This window comes from Dama dama, chromosome 19, assembly GCF_033118175.1.
Source record: "Dama dama isolate Ldn47 chromosome 19, ASM3311817v1, whole genome shotgun sequence".
Lineage (NCBI taxonomy): Eukaryota > Metazoa > Chordata > Mammalia > Artiodactyla > Cervidae > Dama > Dama dama.
This window is the reverse complement of record NC_083699.1, coordinates 13,988,632-14,010,082: the sequence shown is the minus strand read 5'-3', so window position 1 is coordinate 14,010,082 and position 21,451 is coordinate 13,988,632. Positions and strand designations below refer to the sequence as shown.

Here is a 21,451-nt window from a genome sequence, read left to right as displayed (position 1 = left end):
TCAGAAGTCCTGTATTTAATCTAATTCTCTCTGCAGTTTCCCAGTGGGGAACCCATGAAGGTAATTGTAAGCTCCTTGCAGTCATGTTGCGTGTAGATAAGAACCTGCAGTTATTTCTGTATCACACGTGGAGTAGATGTCACCATCTGATACCCATAAGGAATAATGTATACCAGCCTTTCTACTTCCAATCCTCCTTATTCATAATAAGGATTATTTCATCCAATTAAATGCAATCAGAATTCCAAACTCCATAGATTGGACTAGAATAGAAATGAAGTCAGAGGCTGTGTCTTGGGATCTGTTCTTTGTTGTCCCTGGTTAATAACTGAGTAAATGACCCTGGAGACACGGGATCCAGAGACAGGGCCCCCAGGGTCCAGGCAGCCAGGCTTGGCCCAGGGCCTTGCCAGGGTGGCAACCAGGTGGAAGGCATTTGGAATCTGTGAGGCTCGATATAGGCTCGGATTTGAATGGGAAGCTGGAGTCAGTGCCATCACACAGGGCACATGTAGGAGATGGAGCCGCTGGACCTGGCCCTCGGCCATATGAGACACCTGGATGTCCAGGGCTATCCACAGGGCCCTGCCTTTCCCAAGGTTCTTCTCTTTGTTAAAAGACCTTTTATCCTCCACCTTGGGGAAGAGGTCAAAAAGATATCCCGCATTCACCTCCATTCTCAGGTCGGATGGGAGGACCAAATAGTCTACCCTGGGATGCTGGCTTCTCTGTGGATGGGCCAACTGGTCGTGCAGGCTCACCCATCATCCTTCTGATTGGACATACCTTCTGTTCTGAGCTCCATAGTCACCTGAATCGCATGGATTAAAGAGAAGCCGAGGGTTTTGTGTTAGAGAGAAGTGCATCAGTTTCTCTGCTTTGGCTGGGAAGACCTGGTGGAACACTGTGTGCTAGGCTTCTCTAACAACTTTCATTTTCTCAGCTCCCCAGGCAAATAGCAAGACACAAAAAACATGGGATGTGGATGAAATGCAGTGTAGATGATAGTCATTAAATATTTAGAATTTTATGATGCTTTTTAGGATAGCGACTGTGGGATAGGATTGAAATATTTTCCAGTGCAGGACTTGAATCAGTGTTTCAGAACCTTCAGATCTATGGTATTCTGAGTCCAGAATTCTGAATATGTTTAGTCTCTATTTTCTAGTTCATTTTAATGCTGTTTTTAAAGTCTGGTTCTGTCTTGCAACCCCTGGTCCCCGTGTAATGTCCTGAGAGCAGGCAGCTTGTGTAGCAAGGACTGGAGCCAGGGTCCTGGGGTGGCAGAGAGGGGGTCCACTCCTGGGCATTGGTGGTGGCCTGGACCTTCCACATGTGCTCAAGATGCCTGTCTTACTAATGGGACTCATCCTCCCAAAGGTTGTTCAGATCCTTCAAATCTAAAAGCAAGTATTCAACATATTAGGTCATCTCCCAGGTGAAAGGTTATTGTCTGCTTCAGAATTAATAATGTTTTTGAGTTTCACATATCACCATAGCAAAATAACAGCTAGCACTCACTGACTGCTTGCTGAGTGCCAGGCGCAATCCCTACCTATAATTTAATTTTGTCTTTCTGGGCGGTAGTATTACGTTAATTCTCATTTAACAGATGAGGAAAGTAATAGACAAAGATTTCATACATAACTAAAGAGTCTAAGCTCATGCAACTAGTAGCCGGTGTAGATAATATAAAAATTCACCACTGTTCCCTTTCATAATGTATTTTTGGATTCTGGGATTCTAGTCATTCAGAAAATGAACACTTACCAGGCCCTGGGATTACAGTCCTTGTGAAACTTGCATTCTAATGGGGAGAGAGACAGGAAGCAGAAACACTGAGCTGATCATGTGCGAGGTGGTAAGCAGTGCCTTGATGAAAATGAAAGGGGGAAGAGATGTGTCAGGCAGGCCCTTGCTTTGGGAGAGGGGTGGAACGTCAGGAAAGCCTCTCTGATAAGGTGACTTTTGAGCAGAGACAGCAGGAATGTGACCAGGTGAGCAATGTGAATATTCAGCCCGGGAGACAGAGAGTGCAAAGGGCCTGAGGCAAGAGCTTGCTTTGGTGTGGAGAGTGGTTCAGAGTGACTGGAGGGCAGTAAACGCAGGGAGGCTGGCCAGGGACGAGTAGTGGGGAGCCAATGGAAAGAGTCTGCATGCTAAATCAGAGACTCTTAGACAATTCCACCTTCAGTTCAGTTCAGTTCAGTCGCTCAGTCGTGTCCGACTCTTTGCGACCCCATGAATTGCAGCACGCCAGGCCTCCCTGTCCATCACCAACTCCCGGAGTTTACTCAAACTCATGCCCATTGAGTCGGTGATGCCATCCAGCCATCTCATCCTCTGTCGTCCCCTTCTCCTCCTGCCCCCAATCCCTCCCAGCATCAGGGTCTTTTCCAATGAGTCAACTCTTCGCATGAGGTGGCCAAAGTATTGGAGTTTCAGCTTCAGCATCAGTCCTTCCAGTGAACACCTAGGACTGATCTCCTTTAGGATGGACTGGTTGGATCTCCTTGCAGTCCAAGGAACTCTCAAGAGTCTTCTCCAACACCATAGTTCAAAAGCATCAATTTTTTGGTGCTCAGCTTTCTTCACAGTCCAACTCTCACATCCATACATGACCACTGGAAAAACCATAGCCTTGACCAGACGGACCTTTGTTGGCAAAGTAATGTCTCTGCTTTTTAATATGCTATCTAGGTTGGTCATGACTTTCCTTCCAAGGAGTAAGTGTCTTTTAATTTCATGGCTGCAGTCACCATCCACAGTGATTTTGGAGCCCCAAAAAATTAAGTCTGACACTGTTTCCACTGTCTCTCCATCTATTTCCCACGAGGTGATGGGACCAGGTGCCATGATCTTAGTTTTCTGAATGTTAAGCTTTAAGCCAACTTTTTCACTCTCCTCTTTCACTTTCATCAAGAGGCTTTCCTTAAAGATGCCTAAAATCAGACGTCAGTTCCTCTCTCACTGCTCCGCTAATCTCTAAGCTGAAGGGCTGATGCCAATCAGGCTCTGTCTTGGGGATAACAACTCCAGCTTAGTTCCTGACTTCTGGCCCCTCTGAGGGACTCTGCATCGGGGCCTGTAGCTGCCCCGCTGAGACACTGGTCTAGCTGAGGAGTGACTGGTGAGGAGCTCGTTCCTGACCACCTGTGCCCTGAGCTCGTTTTGTCTCCACAGATGGGGAGCTAGGAGAGTCTTCCGCCGAGGAAGCGTCTGCTCGGGGTAAGAGTGAGGCGGTGCCCTTGCCCTCCTGTGTCCCCTACGGTATCCTGTCCGCCCTGCGCCCGTGCTGTGAGACAAGGGGGATGCGAGAGCTGTTTGCTTCAGTGTCCAAAGATCAGCTAAAGACTTAATGTGCCAAAGTGGGGTGCATGGAAGCTTTCACATTCAAGCTTATTTTCCTGCTTTATACCAGGGGTCCCCAACCCCTGGGCGACAGTCTGGTACCATTAGGAACCGGGCCACACAGCAGGAGGTGAGCGGTGGGCTAGCGAGTGCAGCTTCATCTGTACTTACAGCCATTCCCCATCGCTTGCATTACCGCCCGAGTGCCACCTCCTGTCAGATCAGCGGTGGGACAAGATTCTCATGGGAATACAGACCCTCCTGTGAACTGCCCATGGATCTAGGTTGCCCACTCCTTATGAGACTTTAATGCCTGATGATCTGATTCTGCCTTCTGATGTGTTGTATAATTATTTCATTATATATCACAATGTCATAAAAATAGAAATGAGGTGCACAATAAATCTAATGCACTTGAATAATCCCAAAACACCCCGGCTCTCACCGCCCCCCAGTCCATGGAAAAATTGTCTTCTGTGAATCCAGTCCCTGGTGCCAGAAAGTCTGGGGACTGCTGCCTTATACCTACAGCAAGACTCACAAACAGAATGTGTCATGTATCACCGAATCCACTCAAAGAGATGTTTAATATACGTTTAAGGTTCCTGTTGGGCTTGCCCGGTGGCTCAGTGGTAAAGAGTCCACCTGCAATGCAGGAGACACAGGAGACACAGGTTCAGTCCCTGGGTCGGGACAATCTTCTGGAGCAGGAAATGGCAACCCACTCCAGTGTTCTTGCCTGGAGAATCCCATGGACAGCGAACCTGGCTGGCCTCAGTCCATAGGGTCGCAGAGAGTCAGACACGACCGAAGTGATTTAGCACAAAGTTCTTATTGGTTGTGAAGCTGGGTGTGGGGGGTGGGGGTTAACTGATTTATCCTGTGACTGACTTATGCCAATACATGTGTGGCAATATCTTTTACAGTTGAAGAATGGGAGGATAAAGAATTGCCCACACAGCATTTTAATTCAGGTATGAACTTACATTCTCCAAAATAGTCTCATTATTGCTGAGGGGGCCTATATCTTTGAATTTTGTAATATGGTCGTATCATATATATTTGTTAAAAAAATTTCATCTGAAAATGCCAGTCACATTCCTGTAAGTAAAATTTTTTCTCTATCATTTAGAATCTAATAAAATCCAGTCTCACTGTGAACACTGTAATGCTGAAAATGTAAGTATGTTTTTAATTATAAAGGATGGCTCTTTAATTTGCTTTATTTAAGAAAATGACGTTTACTTATATGTTATATCTGTGCTTTTTCTCCAGAAACACAATGAACTGGTGACTCCCAGGCTTCTTTCCCGAGGACAGTTTTTGTGAGTCATTGGGAATACGGGAGACATGACACCATTAGTAATTTATCTGTCTATGCAAAAATAACCCCAAGTTGGGGAAACACAAAACAGCATAACTTCACACATTTTATGTACTTTCTTGGATTTTTTTTTTTGTATATATATATATCATTTTATTTATTTGTTTTGGCTGTGCTGAATCTTTGTTGCCGTGCGAGCTTTTCTCTAGTTGCGGAGAGTGGGGGCTGCTCTCCTGTGGCACACGGGCTTAGTTGCTCCGAGGTAGGTGGGATCTTCCCGGATCAGAAATCAAACCCGTGTGTCCTGCATGGGCAGGAGAATTCTTTACTACCGAGCCACCAGGGAAGACCTTAGATTGGTTCCTTTGAGTGTGATGCTGCTTCAAAATGTTATGGAGTTCCCTCAGCGCTTTTGAGTGAAATTAAATAACCAAAAAAATGAGTTAAAAAAATTTTTTTTAAAGAAATCCTCTCCTAACATCAGGACTTGACAGGTGTTCTTATCTGTCCAATGCAGGCTGAAGGTAGATGGAGAGGGAACTTACCAGTGCACGGAGACTGGTCTGATATTTGAGGTTAACAGGAAAGTTGATATCAAGTATTGCGTCTTGTCCTGGAGCAAATACTCAGACCTCATTGTGAAGCCCTGGGCCGTCGGTGGACCCTTGTTTGATGTTAAATGTGACCCGCTCTGTCTTACCTCCATTCAGTTTCCACATTCCCTCTGCTTGGGTCGTGAGTACTTGTTTGCTAAAAGTTTAATTGGCATGTGCATGTGTGGATGTGTGGGTATGTGTGCGATGCGTGCAATGCCCAGGACACTAATTCACCTTCATGTGTTAACAGACCGAGATGCCAGCATGACGTTCAAAGTCTTCCACGTTAAAAGTACTGGGGCCTCATTAGAATATACTGTGGACCATTCTGCCACCCACGTCAAATGGCGTGTGAGCTCTCTTTCTCCTGTGGGACCTGTTATTCAAAGCGAAGAGACGGTATTCCACCACGGGGCGGTGATCCTGTACAAAGCCATCGACCATAACCCGTCCTTGTCTTTTCGAGTGTATGTAGCAACCAATAATGAATCCTTCATCAAGGTAAAGTCAATGAAAGTGAATATTAAATGTTGAATACCATGTGTTCAGACTTTAACGCAAGGTCTGGGTGATGTCTGTTGATTTAAGATCTGGGTGCCTCTGTTGATTTAATTGTCTCCCCACGGTGGGTCTGATGTCATGCTTACTCACTGAAGTTATAAGATCAGTGCCAGGTCCTCAGATCCTTGGGGCATGGGTGTTTATACACGTGAACAACGTCGGGAGGAGAGCAGATAGGAAAATAGCTCTCTAGAGGTGGGTGTGGCACAATCAAGCAGGCCTGGCCTCGGAGAGGGTTGCCTGGAGAACAGCCAAGGCCATCTATTCTCTACAGCCTTGCTGCTGAACATGTGCTTTGGGGACCAGGGAACCAGGAGTGGCTGGTTGCTGTCAGCAGGGTGCTCCTTAAAATGCCAAATCTCAGCACCACCCAGACCTGCCTGCCCTGCTCAGAATTCCCAGGTGACTGGGACATTACACTTGGCGAGGCACCTGCTCTGGATTCACTGGGGGTCTGTTTCGGGTCTTTGGGTCAAATGTAGGGAGATTGGAGATTCCTCCTTGGCTTAACGCTCTGCCAGTAAGACATACTTCATAGGGTAACTCATTCCAGAGTAATTTTTTGGATAAAAGTTGATGTTTGCTTCATGGGTTCAACATTCTAGGTTTTGTAGCAGCAAATATTCATGAAGCACCCAATATGTTTAAGGTAGAATGACCTGAGGGGAAGGGTTTAGATATTCATAATGGAACCCGTTTGCCAGAATGCAGAATAAATCTATGTTGTTTAGCCCATTTTCTGAACAATATCATTGAGAACAGAGGATCGAATCTCCTTTTATACCCTGGCCCACTCTAAATACAGTTATAGTGACTTAGAGGTGGGTGGAGCATTGACAAAAGATAAAGCAGTGACTCAAAATTATCCTTTCAGATTCAAAATCAGGGTTTGACAGATGTGAAAAAAAAAATAAGTGTTCAGTTCAGTTGCTCAGTTGTGTCTGACTCTTTGGACCCCATGGACTGCAGCACGCCAGGCCTCCCTGTCCATCACCAACTCCCGAAGTCCACCCAAACCCGTGTCCATTGAGTCAGTGATGCCATCCAACCATCTCATCCTCTGTTGTCCCCTTCTCCTCCTGCCCTCAATCTTTCCCAGCATCAGGGTCTTTTCAAATGAGTCACCGCTTTGCATGAGGTGGCCAAAGTATTGGAGTTTCAGCTTCAGCATCAGTCCTTCCAGTGAACACTGAGGACCGATCTCCTTTAGGATGGACTGGTTGGATCTCCTTGCTGTTCAAGGGGCTCTCAAGAGTCTTCTCCAACACCACAGTTCAAAAGCATCAATTCTTTGGCCCTCAGCCATCTTTATAGTCTAACTCTCACATCCATACATGACCACTGAAAAAACCATAGCCTTGACTAGACAGACCTTTGTTGACGAAGTAATATCTCTGCTTTTTAATATGCTGTCTAGGTTGGTTATAACTTTCCTTCCAAGGAGTAAGTGTCTTTTAATTTCGTGGCTGCAGTCATCATCTGCAGTGATTTTGGAGCCCCCCCAAAGTAAAGTCAGTCACTGTTTCCACTGTTTCCCCATCTGTTTGCCATTAAGTGATGGGACCGGATGCCATGATCTTAGTTTTCTGAATATTGAGCTTTAAGCCAACTTTTTCACTCACCTCTTTCACTTTCATCAAGAGGCTTTTTAGTTTCTTCACTTTCTGCCATAAGGGTGGTGTCATCTGCATATCTGAGGTTATTGATATTTCTCCCGGCAATCTTGGTTCCAGCTTGTGCTTCCTCCAGTCCAGCGTTTCTCATGATGTACCCTGTATATAAGTTAAATAAGCAGGGTGACAATATACAGCCTTGATGTACTCCTTTTCCTATTTGGAACCAGTCTGTTGTTCCCTGTCCAGTTCTAACTGTTGCTTCCTGACCTGCATACAGGTTTCTCAAGAGGCGGGTCAGGGGGTCTGATATTTCCATCTCCTTCAACATTTTCCACAGTTGATTGTGATCCACACAGCCATGATAAAGTATACTACTTTGTGAATTATAATTTGAGTTATAGAATTTATATCAAGCTACCCACTCCCAGTGGTTTTAGGTTGTAGTATTTGCATGCTTTAAAAATGTTATACAGATTATAACTAGCAATATGTATTAAAGTGTAAAAACTTTAAGTAACAGATTTTTTTGTTTCCTCCTAAGAAAGTAAAATATGCTTTCTGTAATCTCACTAAAGATAATACTTTCAGTTGGGAAAGTAATCTTCAAAGTGGTATAAAAATAACTGCACCTAAAGTATAATTCCTGGAGGAGGAAATGGCAACCCACTCCAGTATCCTTGCTTAGAAAATCCCATGGACAGAGGAGCCTGGTGGACTATAGCCCATGGGGTCACAAAGAGTTGGATATGACTGAGTGATTGAACACACATACCTATAAAGTAGAATTAGCATAGATTTGGAAAAAGCACTATTATTTAATGAACCTTATATTTTAAAAGTAAATTCAGTTAACTGAAAGAGCATGATCCAGACTTCCTGGGAAGCTGGGGTCAGGAGCTGATTACATCAGCAGATGTGGAGAAGGCTGCCGTCAGGACAATGGAGAGCGTGGCATGGGGAAGGCAGGATATCCTTCCTGGCTGGTGTTTTATTTTTACACCTTCTCCAGTTAATTTTTTTTTTCCTGTGTAGGAAAAGATTTCCTTGAACTCTGTCTCAAAAAACCTAAATTTTATATTCAGCCAGACAGCTACTTTACCAAGGGAGCTTGGGCCAGAGATTACATTCACCTCTTGGGGGGCCTTGGAACAATACATGTAAAATCGGTGTCCCCTCTAGGGCCACGTCAGAAAGAGAGTTGTGTTAGCAGGATGGGAACATATCCAGTGTGGGGCAGAGACACTGGGAGTCAGCTGGAACCACTTCCAGTAAAAGAGGTGCTCTCTGTTCACATGATGGGCATGGAATTAGTCCGCATGTGTCATGCAAGTGCTCATGTAACGTGCTCAGACCCTTCAGAAGCAAATTGGTGGTGCCACAGAGGGTATAAGTGACCCTTTTGGCTGTAGTGCTTTTGTGGGGAGATGTTTGGCTGTGTGAGAGATGCGTAGGACAAAGGTGCCTCCGCTTCTGGGCCTTTTTCCCCTTGTGATCACTGTGGGACATCCTCCCTGGCCGTCACTTCTGTAGGAGGACATGAAAATAATGCGACTGGCACATACACTGCCCGGCTCTTGACTTTGACTCTCACAGTTGTTGCTGATGGATTTCAAAACCCAACCTATTTCCACCTTTAGGATATTTCCAAGTCTGTAAAGCACTCCTCTAAGAAATTCATGAAAATCGACAAGCCTCCAGTTTGCCAGAAGTTGCTGCAGAATGGGAAGAAGTACAGGCTGATCAGTGAGCCAGAAGCTGAGATCACCCCAGAGGTAGACACTGTAGAAAATCAGCTTGGAGTAGCAGTGGGGGGAGTGTGTAGATTTCTTAGATACAGCATCTTGAAGATATTTAAAAATAATGCATTTTGTTCTCCTTTTTTTATTTCCCAGTGTCTAAGAAAGCAGTTGTTTTGTTAAACTTGCATTTTATTCCAAAGGTGCTGTTGAATTTCAGGGTTCATCTGCAGTCATCAAAAATATAGACTCTCCATTTCTCTTTACCTTTGAAAAGGTTTTCAGTTTTCTTGCATTTTAAATTAAGTTATTAAAATAATTTTAGCTTCAAAGGAATACAAAACTTAAGTTTAAGTCATGCAAAGCATTAAAGGTTAATGGAAAAGAGTTGCTAACAAAGGATATCGGGCTTTTCCTACTGGAAGGCATTTGAAAAATAGTTATGGGAATAAATTGTTAGATTTGAAGCATTCACTGTACACACCACGACACTTGTAAGTGATTTTGGCTTCCCGGAAATGACTTAGTTATTTTTAAAGTTTATTTTCATTATGTGCCCTGGGTGTATGCCATAGCTTATCTAGTCTGGACATCTGTGTGGAAATTCCTTTTGTCTACCTCCTTTGTCTGTTTTACAGTTTATGAAAAGTTGAAAACATGTTTTGATTCCATATTAAAAATGGGAGGCCAGAGAGCTAATTGCAGTGGTCCATGTTGCATTGTTTTATTGCATTGGTATTATCAGGGCCTTGCACCCCATAGAAGCAGTCAGGTTGATCAGGACAGTCTTCCTTCCTGTTTTGTTTCAAAGCATCTCTGCACATGTTTTGAACCATTTGAGCCATACAGTAACACGGCTGAGGAAGCCAATGTGCAAAGCAGGTGGGCGCTCTGCCCAGGCCACATAGGCGAGCAGAGCTTGCCCACGGCCCCGACTGCCTTGGCTCCTGAATCTACCGTCTCCCCACTGGGATCTGAGAGGTTGATTTTCGTCCCTTCCATACTGATCAGGCCCCCGCAGATGGCACATCAAGAGAATCACGAGAATCAAACTGCAGCCTTGTCTGGGCAGTGGAACTAAATGAGAAGGGTGTGCTTTTCAGTGGCCTGTGCAGCATAATGGATTTCCCTGGGAAGCTTTAAAAAAAAAATTCAGTGGCCTGGGTCCCACCTCCAGAGATGCTGACTTAATTGGTCTGGGAATGGCCCAGGCATTGGACTTGTTAAACCTCCCAAGGTGACTATAATGTGCTGCCAAGGTTAAGAACCACTAGGAGAGGGAAGAATACATATTGAATGGGTGGATGTTCCCAGAAAGAGACCGAGGGGATCTCAGGAGTTGTTTCTTACAAAAGATGTTGATAGCTAGAGGGCTTTAAATAGTCTGCATTCTAGTGCATAGTCGGTCACATAGTGGGTGCATAGTCTGTCACTAACTGAGTGCTCTCTCTTAACCAAATTTCTGGTCTATAAAATGGGGATAATCTCCCAAGATTGCTGTAAGGATCATATAAAGTAATGGTTTGGGGCACTCCTGAGAGTTATAAAACTCTGTGTAAATATAAGGTGCTCTTATTAGTTTTATACCATTAATGATTTGCTTAACTGACATCAGATGTGCCTATTACCAGCCCGCCTGATAAAAGCTAAGAATTAAAAAATAGGTAAGTCACAGTCTTTTCCCTCAAAGACGCCAGTGTAGTGAGGGAAATGCTCCGTTCATGCAGAGAAATAATTTTACTATAACGTGGCGTTCCTTTAGAGATGAGTACGGGTGCAGTGGGTTTCCAGGAAGGCTTTCTCGTGGGTGATGTTGGCTCTGGGTTTGAAGGGTGAGGGATTCCCTGGGGGGGACAAGCTTTCCCAGGCTGTTCTGGGAGAGGTGGCCGCAGGTGCCTAAGGAGGGCACGGAACTGTGCAGCTGGGCTGAGCCCCAGGAGAGTTCTGGGGAAATGAACCTGGAGGGATTTAGGAGAGTGGGGTTAGGGGAGGCGCTGTCTCAGCTTTGTAGAGCTCGGTGACTGACCGTTGGAAGGTTAGGAGGATAATACTAGTGACTTGGAACAGAAAGGAAGAGGAACAGATTAAGAGCATTAGTTTGTATTGGTGACACCCGGGGCAGTTCACTAATGTTTTTTTTAAAGATGTATTTCTTGCTAGACAAGAAGAGAAGCAGAGGCATGGGAAGCCAGGAGACAGTCTGAATAGTGGTTAAGAGCTCAGACTTTGGAGTCACAGACGTGTATTCCAGTTCCAGTTCCACCACTTAGATGTGGACTTGGGCAAATTCATTCACTTCTCTGGGATCGTTTACTCATAAAATAGTGATAACAGGATTTGTTGGGGGAAGGTGGTGTTCACTGAGGGAATGTGGACACAACACTGCACATAGTTGTGTAAATGTGAAATCAGTTGGACAGGTCAGAGAATGATCTAAGAGAAAGGTGGTAAGGAGCTTAAAGCACCTGGGAGAGGGTGGCTGATGGTTGAGCACAGGTTCCATTTGGGGAACATGAAATACTGGAAGTCAGGAAAGGGCTAAAAAGTTACACTTTGGAAAACAAGGGCCATGGGACCAGAAGCTTCAGTGAGGTGGAAAACAGTTCTAAGTAAGAGTAAGGGGGGCTGAAAGCGGGAGAGGGAGAGGCGGTGTGGTTAAGGAGTGGATTTACAAGGTCAGAACTTCAACGGGTGTCCACTGAAGCACTGACCCTTCTCATTGCCTTTATTCCTTATCTGACATTTTATGTTGTTAATTAATGCAACTTTTAAATTTACGAAAACCACCTTTTTTTTTTTTTTTAAGGAAATTGAATTTGTGGATGGTTCACTTTTAAAATTGAAAAGTTATATTGAAGTGTATCTGGAGCAACCAGTGGAGTTTAAATTACTCTTGGTTGAAATGGATTCTGAGGAAATTGTATGGAAGGCAAAACTGAGAGAGTGTGAGTATCTTGTATCTTGACTTAAAACTCTGTTTGGCAGGTGGGGGGTTGGGGAGGGTTGGGGTGAGTGGCTCGGGTGGAAGGCAAATAGAGTACTCGTCTGTTCCATCACCGTAACATCAAAAAATTCGATTAAGAGAAGCAGAGGCCCCAGTTCTTGGGACAAAAGTGCTGGCTCTGGTTCTCAGGCCTCCACCGTCAAATCCCCACATTCAGCAGATGCACAGAGCCCATATTTGCTATTGAGGCTTTATACTCCAGAAACAAAACCCAATCTAATCCATTTGGGATTCTGTCCTAGTTTAAGCCAGAAGCTTTTGTATAGGTGTGACTCCTGTTCTCAATATTATACCCTTAAATTAGCCAGTTTGAAACAGGCCCTTTTATCCAAACTACCGTTACTTACCCCAGAGGAGTCCTAGTTTTGGGATTCTGTATTGGAGATTGTTTTATTTAATTTGCTCAAATAAATGAACCTGAAAGGTGTTACTTTTTAATCATAGCAAATGCCACAGTAATAAAGGTATTTAATATGTAGCAACCTGAATAACAGATGTTCTTCCAGACTAAGCTCTTGGCAGTTTTAAAGACCACTTTTATTTTAAGACTTCTTTTTAAAACTTTACTTAATAATATTCTGCCTCATAAGATGGTTCTGCTTTCTGTTATTTTGGGGAGGCCTGTCCTAACGATGAACAGAAATTGCCCATCACTCATAAGATGTCTTCACTCAAGGGACCTGTGGAAGGCCTGCCCAACATAAAGGCGTCTGTTTGAGCAGGGCTGAACTCATGGGGCAGGTGGTGTCAAATCATAATGAAGTTTCTGCAAAGAACCCACCAAGTATACATAATGATAATACATATATGAGATTCTTTAACGTGTGTGTATTTGTGTGTGTGTGTGTGTGTGTGTGAGAGAGAGTCACTTAGCCATGTCTGACTTTTTGCAACCCCATGGCCCACCAGACTCCTCTGTCCATGGAATTCTCCAGTCAAGAATACTGGAGTGGGGTACATATAAATATACTTAAAATTTAAAGATGTTATTTATTTTTAAAAAATGTTTATGGCTTCCTTCTCCATATGGCACGTGATGTTCTATTTACAGTAGTTTTAGATTTAGAGAAATACGGAAGGAATGATATTTCACCTGGCCTCTGGGTGTGGCAGATACCATGCCGGCAGTGTGCAGATGACTGAAATATGGGAAACGCTGGTCCCACCAGACATGCTGGAAGGAGTTCAAGCTCAGGGTATTTGCATACATACCAAGTTAAAACCCACATTTGAATTTGAGAGAGACTACCAAAACCCTAGAGCTTCACGTGCTTTCACACATCGATGCTTTAATTCCAATTTCATGCCACTTTTCCAACTGCTGTTTATTGTACCTTAACAGGTGACTGGGTTCAGCAAAATCGGAACCAGAACATTTCAAAAAGCAGCACAAGTGGTAAGTGCTTGTAAGTGGACATTAAACTCGTCTCTTCCTTCCATCCACTAGAATTTTAATTCTGCTTTGCAAATCCAGTAACGTTCAGGATCTGTTAAGTGTTCCATAACTCTTAATCATCCGAATGAGCTTTGAATCCTTTTTTAATTTGCTGTCAGAATGATGATTTTAAAATGATTTTTGAAAAGTTCAGCTTGAAGATGGGTGGATAATAAAACCCTAAGGGAAAGCCAATTTGTTGTTGTTTTTTTAAAGGTAACAGGCGACGAAAAAGGAGTAGCAGCTTACCCGATGAGATGGTCTATGATAAAAGAATGAAGCAGATTGACAGTTCAGGTTTGTAAAAATGTCCTCTGTGGCTGTCAGTCACTTCCTCTGGTCTCCCCCAGGACATTCATCTGACACGTGTTCTTCTTGGGTCAGACTCCCTGGAGTCATATCCTAGGTGTGCCTGCTCTCCCAGCTACCTTCCCCCTGTGTCCAAGCTTCTCAGGCCTGGATAAAGGTCCTAGGTGGCCTGCCCCAGCCTCCTTTTCCACCTTGGCTGCCCAGTCCTACCCTGCACTCGGTGAAAGTAGAATTGGGGGCCAGGGGAAGGTCTTGCAGCCTGTAGAGCCAGTGGCCATGGCCAGTCCATCTGTGCATTTCGTATAGCACTGAGCCTGCAGCCTCTAATGTAGAAGATAATGAGCGTTCACTGAAGAAGTGAATAATGAATGTCCATGTGCGCATTCACTGGCTTCACAGTTACTAACTATGCTTGGGGGGAGGGAGCCACCAGCTCAATTGTTAGAGATAAAGGTCAAGTTAATTTCTTCCATTTAAATGGCAGAGACCAAGGCTTGATAGCTGTGAAAAGACAGTAGAGATTTAAGCACTTAACAACAGTACTCCAAGGAACCAGAAGATGGAGTATGTACCTCAAAATTCAAGTCCAACCAGAATTCATAAATCGAAGTTTAAAAACCCAGGCTTAAATTACACAAGACAAGATCTTAAGGCTTTGGGGGCCTCATGTAGATGAACCCTTTCATCAAAATACCTTTTATTATTGTAAGAAGGTGTGAATCTAAAAGCAGATAAACTCTATAGACTAAAATAAGATGTTATTCGCTTGGAGTTGAAGAGGATGATGTATGTCTGATTTTACTGTATATCACTAGAGAATTGTTTATTATTTCTATTAAATGAACATCAAAATAAATGAGGCTCTGGAATTATTTTTAAAACCTAACCAAATTGGAATACATATTTCTTTCAGTTTTATTAAAATATAGTTGACAAAAATTATATATAAGTACACAATGGGATGCTTTGATGTATGCATACATTGTGAAATATTTACCGATTGAATTAATTAGCACATCTATCACCTCACACAGTCACCTTTTTTTTTGGTGGTAGAACTCATAAGACCTTCTCTTAGCAAATCTCAAAGAGTATAGCATAGTATTTATTATTAACTATAGTCATGCTGTATATTAGATCCTCAAAAATTATTCACTTATAACTGAATGGGACACATAGGAAAATTTTTTCCTCTTTTGCAGTTATTTGGCTATTTAAAATTAGCTCCAAGAACAAGTAGCTAGACATAGAATAAAATGATCAAATACTACCTAGAAAATTAAGGATTTCCAGCCTTTTTCGAGTTGACTATGTGGTAGCAAATAAATTATTAATGATTTACTTTTGTTTAGATATTTTCACATTTTTTAAGATACTGAGTGACTATCCTGATGGTTTGAGGCTCAGCATATCACCATATTGCTTTTTAAAATATAGTCATCTCTTAACTCTGAGTCACTTTGAGATCTTGTTAAACTTTCGATACAGAATCTGACACGGTAGGTTTGGGGATCATCCCGAGAACTTGCGTCTTGGATGGATGGATTCCCTGTGTGGTTTTTCTTGCAGCAGTTTGAGAGGAACAGAAGTCACATGTGTTAGAAGACCACTAGGGGGCAGTGGCCGCCCTTTAGAAACCATTCTTGAGTAAAGTGGTTAGGGTTCAATATAAATGTTAGGTTCCCTTCATTAGACTATTGGCTCTGGATGAGCGAAGTGTTATGGTTCTGGCGGAGGGGCGGGAAGGATTCTTCCTCTCACCCTCTTATGGCAGCTCCAGGGTTTGTAAGGCCTGGAGGATCCTTAATGAGACTCTACCCCTGGTGAGCTTGGCTGTGTCATAGCACAACCATCTGAAAAGTGTGAACATAGAAAACCCAGCTGGGGCTGGTATTTTGTATTGGGGCACTGGTTTGCATTGGCAAACATAATCCCTTCCAGAATGATGACATGGTTTCTTAGTGAACAACAGATACTAATATTACAGACGCTGTACCCTGACTTTTCTGTGGAATATGCTCTTCCCCCTAATGCCAGGAGATGGCAGAATGGAGACTGCAGTTCATATCTCTTGCTACCCTCTTAGGTGACCACTGAAGTTAGCGCTTTGTATGTGAAGATGCAGAGATGGGCAAGGGGAAAAGTTGTATATTTTTCTTTTTGAGCCACATAAAGTATTTTTGGCGCCTTATTTTTTTTTCCCTCCAGCCTAATTTGTGCAGTTTTGCAAAACAATTTCATTCCCTGAATCACTGAATTATCCTTGTGAGCATTATACCCCAGTTCAACCTTATGTGTAATCATTCCCTTCGGTTCTTCTAATAGTTTGGAAAGCAGGGATTTTTTTGGTGCTTAAATTTATTTTAAAAGCAGTTAAAGTTTCAAATCATGGTATCCTTTTTTATATAAAGAGAATACATTTTCATTGTCAATGACTATAAATGAAGTGTTGAGAGGAACTACTGAATTCTTCGTGTGCTTTTAGATGGGGTGAAGACTAAAACCCTGTTAACAGACACTCAGTTGTTTAACCTTGCTGAGAAGCTGGGGAAGGAGTGGTTAAAGATTGCCATTGCCAACCTGAAGCTGAATATTAGCGAAATCGATGCTATCCGGGAGAAGGAAGACAATGTTACAATCAGTAAGTTTAAGATGCTGAAGAAGTGGCAAGAGAAGGAGCAGAGTAATGCCACAGCTCAGAATTTATGTAACTGCTTAAAAAATGTTGATTCAGTTGAAGTCCAAGATGTGCTGAGAGGTAAGCAAAAAATTATCTTAGTCATTTACTTGGGGTCAAGCTGTGTCTTTGCAAATAGCAAATCTATACTCTAGAATGTGTTAGTCACGTCTAAGCTCGGGTTCAGAAGATTGTGCAAATGCTCCACAGTACGCACATGGGTCATAATCTAAGTAAAGGTGACTCACGTGTGGCATCAGAGGAAGTATTTGAATACCCTCTCAAGTGCTGGCTAGGTTTGTGACCAAGCAGGTTTGTTTTTTTTTTTTAATTGAAGTATACTTGATATACAGTAAGGTACAGGTGTACAATGTAATGTTTCACAATTTTTATAGGTTATATTCTGTTTACAGTTATAAAATACTGGCTATATTCCCTGTGTTGTGCAATATATCTATGACTAAGCAAATTCCTTACCTCGCCTAAAGCCTCTATATTCTCATCTGTCAAATGGATGCAAAACTCCCAATGTCCTAGGTCTCTTGTGAGAATGAAAAGAGATAATGCATATATAAAGCTCCAGGTTCAGGCAGCGAGACTCAGGCAGGAGTAGATAATGTCCTTTCTTGTTGTTCAGTTGCTCAGTCATGTCCGACTTTTGCAGACCCCATGAGCGGCTGCACGCCAGGCTTCCCTGTCTTTCACTGTCGCCTGGAGTCTGCTCAAACTCATGTCCATTGATAATGTCTTTTAACTGGAGACCTAACTGGGAGCCTTGAGCCTTCCAGGCTTTCTGTGGTGTTGATGCAGTGCTCCACTTGGTGGCACTAGTGAGCCTCCAGCAGCAAAGATGGGAATAGAGAGCTAAAGGGAGTTGTTTCTGGTCTCAGTCCAGAAAACCACAGGGTTCCTTCCTTTGTGTTGAAGCACTTCTTTTTTTTTGTGGCTTGACTTAGCATATTGTTAGACCCAAGGTCAAACCAATTCACAACTTGGATTTTTATTAATATGTATTGTTACCATGATTAACAAATGCTGTGTTACTTCTCAGAAGCAAGTCAGAGAGAGGTTTTTATTTGGAATTCTATGCGGACTTTTTGTTCCTTAAAGAATGTAAAAGTGTGTCAGCCACCCCAAAAGCTTATATGACAAGTTAAAGTCTGGGGTGACCTCTCAGGATGCAGTCAGGTGTGGAGGGCGAGCTTTCTGAACGCCCCCACCGGTTTGGATGCAAGAGCTGCAAGCCAATAGAATAGCCAGTTTCAACATCAAATTTCTTTTCCTTGAATATGTTGAAATTATGTAAATCACTGAGGCCCACATGTGGAAATCTCCTTATTTGCATATAGGCACTTCTGCCTATTGACAGTACTGGCCTCTGCTGTGTTGAGGAAACAATCATAGCCTCTTCCATCAAAGGAAGGCTTGGAAGTCTGACCGTCTCACAGATCCTGTAGAATGGGTGGTTATTTGTCGTTTTGTTTTTATCTGCTCTTGACTTCGCTAGACGCTTGACTTGTTGCCACATAAAGCTGAATAAGGATTTGTGACATTTTTTTGGCAGTGAAATGGATCATAAAAGCTTATTAGTCCAATTTGTCATTGAATAGGAGAAAAATCTTCAGTGAGTTACAAACGAACAAAAAGCCAGAAATTTTCCAGTGTTTTCTGCCCTCCTGTAGCCAAAATATCTGGGTGATTGGCTGACTTTTGTGTCTTTATCAGGGCATTTTAGTGTCTTATAACTGCAGCCTTAAAAAATTGCACTGGTTTATCTTCATCTCAGGAAAACCCAGCCACTCCAGCAGTTCCTTTTTGAAACGGACAAGTGAAATGGCCGTTTGAAACGGCCTTTCTTTAAACGCATGTGCTCTTTCCCCACAACAATGAATCCCTGAATTCGTTTCTCTCCCTTGTTAGGCTTCTTACAGGAAACGTGAGGTTTGAAAGATGAGCTGGAAAAGGAAGCCTCAGGAACTTCCGCCTTCAGAGACTGTCTCCGTGGTAATAAGGCAGAGACTTCGGGACCCAGAGCTACACAACCTGTGGAAGCAGCTCCTTTCACAGACCACTTGCAGCTCACATTATTCAGGGGCAAAGGGAATGTGAAATATTTGGAAACCTTGAGGAAGAAGAAAAAACCTCTATAATATCAAGAATTTTTTTTTTTGTACCTCCCACTCTCACCATCCCACCCGGCTTCCCCACCCAAACACATCCACTTATAAAGGGTGCCTAAAATGACTCAACAGCAGTCAGGCGAGAAATGTGGTAATTTTCCTACTGGAGTCTGTGAACTATGAAATTCCTATCAAGCGTTTGGAACATTTTTTTTTAGCAATTAAGTGGTGGAGTACTTAAATTGCACCAATTTCACCTAGCTTTTTTTCCTTGTGTCATTAATGATGAAGAGAGGCTCCTGTTCTTTTAGCTCCCACACAGTCAGATACTCATGTGCTGCCGGGTCCAGTATGTCTTTTTATATGAGGTGTGATTTCCATGTCTCACATTACTAACCAGTCTGGCTGGTGGTCTGTTAGACCATTAAATCAATCATGTTACCTGGCCCTAGGGTTATTAGAAAGGATTATAAGCCTCTCCCCATCCGGGCTGGTGCAAACGCTCACAGGTGGTGGCCTCATCTTAACTGGGGAAGTTCACCTGGATCCATTGTCAGAGTCCCTGCAGATTTCGTCAACCTTCTGAAATCACCAAACACTGCATTTCTTGACCTTGACCCTGGATTGTTTACTTGTGGGGGGGCGGGCAGTGCGGAAATGCCACTTAGAAATAGCCTTAGTCAGGACCAAGGAACATTGTCGTCTCTTCTCGAAGAGGACTTGCCCCAGGGAATCATGGGCCATATTGGCTCTTGTTAATGGGTGAAATCTTTTTTTTTTTTAAATATGTCTTAATATGTATAGATATTGTCACTCTCCCAGAATCATGTGTGTGGTGATTTAACATTTTGGATATGTTTTGTTAACTTATTTGAAGAAACTATAAATTACCATTAGTCCCCTGTAGACAGTAGCTGGAGAGTAAATTCAATCTTAATGAATTAATCAGAGGAACACACTTTATAGCTTTGCCTGTGAAGAACAAATTCATTTTATAGGGAAGAACGTATTGATATTATTAATGATCAGGGATCCAGTGGAATTAAAAATCAGTGTCACTTTATGAGTTTTTTTTTTTTAATTGTTCTATATTTCAGGAAACACATGGAGTTTTAACATTCAGAAGTGTAAAATACTTAAAGGTCTTGAATTTTTTAAGTGTTTATTATTTTTTGTAAGTTGTTTTCCAAAGAAAATCGCAATTTCAGAGGTGCTTTGTATATAAGCTGGTTTCCTAACAATTTCCAGCCTTTTTCCTACTGTGGATAAAAGGAAGAACAATAAATCTGCATTTGTACAGTGCAAATATGTCTTCTTTGTGTTATTATTTACTTACAGATTACTTTTTAAAGCATCATCTTCCTTGATTATTATTATCTTGGCTGTTTGGGCATTAGTTGGTTTTGCTCCCAGACCCAGTTCTTGAAGTAAAGTTGAGTGAGGGTAAAGCAGGGGCACATAACCCAGGAGTTTTCACAGATTCAGGAGCACCCCCACACCCCCTAACCCTTCTCCCTCCAGAAATGTCCAGGAATGAGTTCTCCCACCTGTGCATGGGAAGGTATGTTTTTATTTAAAACCAGGTGTATTCATAGTGAGCTCCTTACCTGTGTGTCTCTGTAACAGGATTTTCCTGCACATTTGCGACATGTTTTGTCATTTTGGGGGGTGGCTTTAGGGGACAGGCTTTCTCCCCTGCTTTGTCAAATGGAAGTGTTTTCACTCCATTTTCTAAAGAGGGCACTATCTTTGCTGAATTGAAGTGTGTTCTCATGAGGATGGTTGTTTTCAGCAGTTGGTCCAGCCTGTTGCCATTGCTGGAAGTCCTCAGGGTGAAGCAGCCTGCTTCTTGCTGAAGGCAGAGATCCCGACTGCTGGGAGTGCATCTCTTCCAGCCTACACACCGGGGTTTGAGCATTTCTGATAATGGCTCTGTGGCTGCTGCTACTTAACAGAGGCCCTGGGGTAGAATTCTGAGTGCAGAGTTCTGAAGTTCTTCCTGCTTTTTTAAGCTGAGACCTCCAGCCTGGAGCCTCCAGAGGACTCAGATCCAATTTACTCCAATCATGTTGTAAATTCCTAGTTAAGCAGCCTGGAGTTAGGCTGCCATCTTTATTCTGCAGAAGTCCATTCTTGCTGTGTGCTTTAACCTTTGGCATAAGTTTCATTTTTAGAAGGGGGTCTTATCTGTGCATTTATAGCAGTGTTTTGTTTTCAAGCAAGTTGGGAAATCTAAAAGATGGTTTTGTGACATAAAAACTGCGGGGAGGGGCTTGGATGAGTTCCATGTTTTCTTTAGCTGGAGGAGCCTTTTGTGAAAGGAAGTCTCACCTGGAAGCTGCATTGGTGAAGCATTCAGAAGTGGCGCTGCTCTGATTCGGGGGGTTACTGAGGGCTGATGTGGGGTTGTTGAGGTGCCCTGCTGGACCCCTGACTGGCTCCTGTTGAGCAGTGTGTGAACCAGCCATTGAGGTGACTGCCGTTGAGATGACTGGGTCTCTTGTAGCTTGTATCTGTGACATCTGCAGTGGGAAATAACCCCATTTTCAGTTCACTGGTAATCCTTCGGTGGCACATTGCTCCTGATGGACCACATAATCCCAGGCCATAGATATGTTAATCGCTTAAATCATCCACCCTGTAGAGGCCTTCCAGCCTGCCTTTCCCTCTGTAGTGATGAGAGCACGTGACGGCTGTTGCTCCATCAGCCCTGGTTCCGGAA

The 21,451-nt window shown here is 43.1% G+C and overlaps 1 protein-coding gene across 2 annotated transcripts in view; it reads left to right on the top strand.

The window, feature by feature from the left end:
- Positions 1-20,035, top strand: part of LOC133074206 (NACHT, LRR and PYD domains-containing protein 1b allele 5-like) — a 42,374-nt gene extending 22,339 nt beyond the window's left edge. The window contains exons 6-17 of one of the 2 annotated variants that reach the window (XM_061168232.1): positions 3,184-3,228; positions 4,278-4,325; positions 4,484-4,530; positions 4,627-4,676; positions 5,193-5,410; positions 5,522-5,772; positions 9,086-9,220; positions 11,991-12,129; positions 13,531-13,584; positions 13,840-13,920; positions 16,418-16,690; positions 18,530-20,035. In XM_061168232.1, coding sequence (XP_061024215.1) covers positions 3,184-3,228; positions 4,278-4,325; positions 4,484-4,530; positions 4,627-4,676; positions 5,193-5,410; positions 5,522-5,772; positions 9,086-9,220; positions 11,991-12,129; positions 13,531-13,584; positions 13,840-13,920; positions 16,418-16,690; positions 18,530-18,549 — 1,361 coding nt within the window. In that variant the 3' untranslated portion in view covers positions 18,550-20,035. The other variant, XM_061168233.1, reaches the window with a different exon arrangement.
- The last annotated feature ends 1,416 nt before the right edge of the window (positions 20,036-21,451 follow it).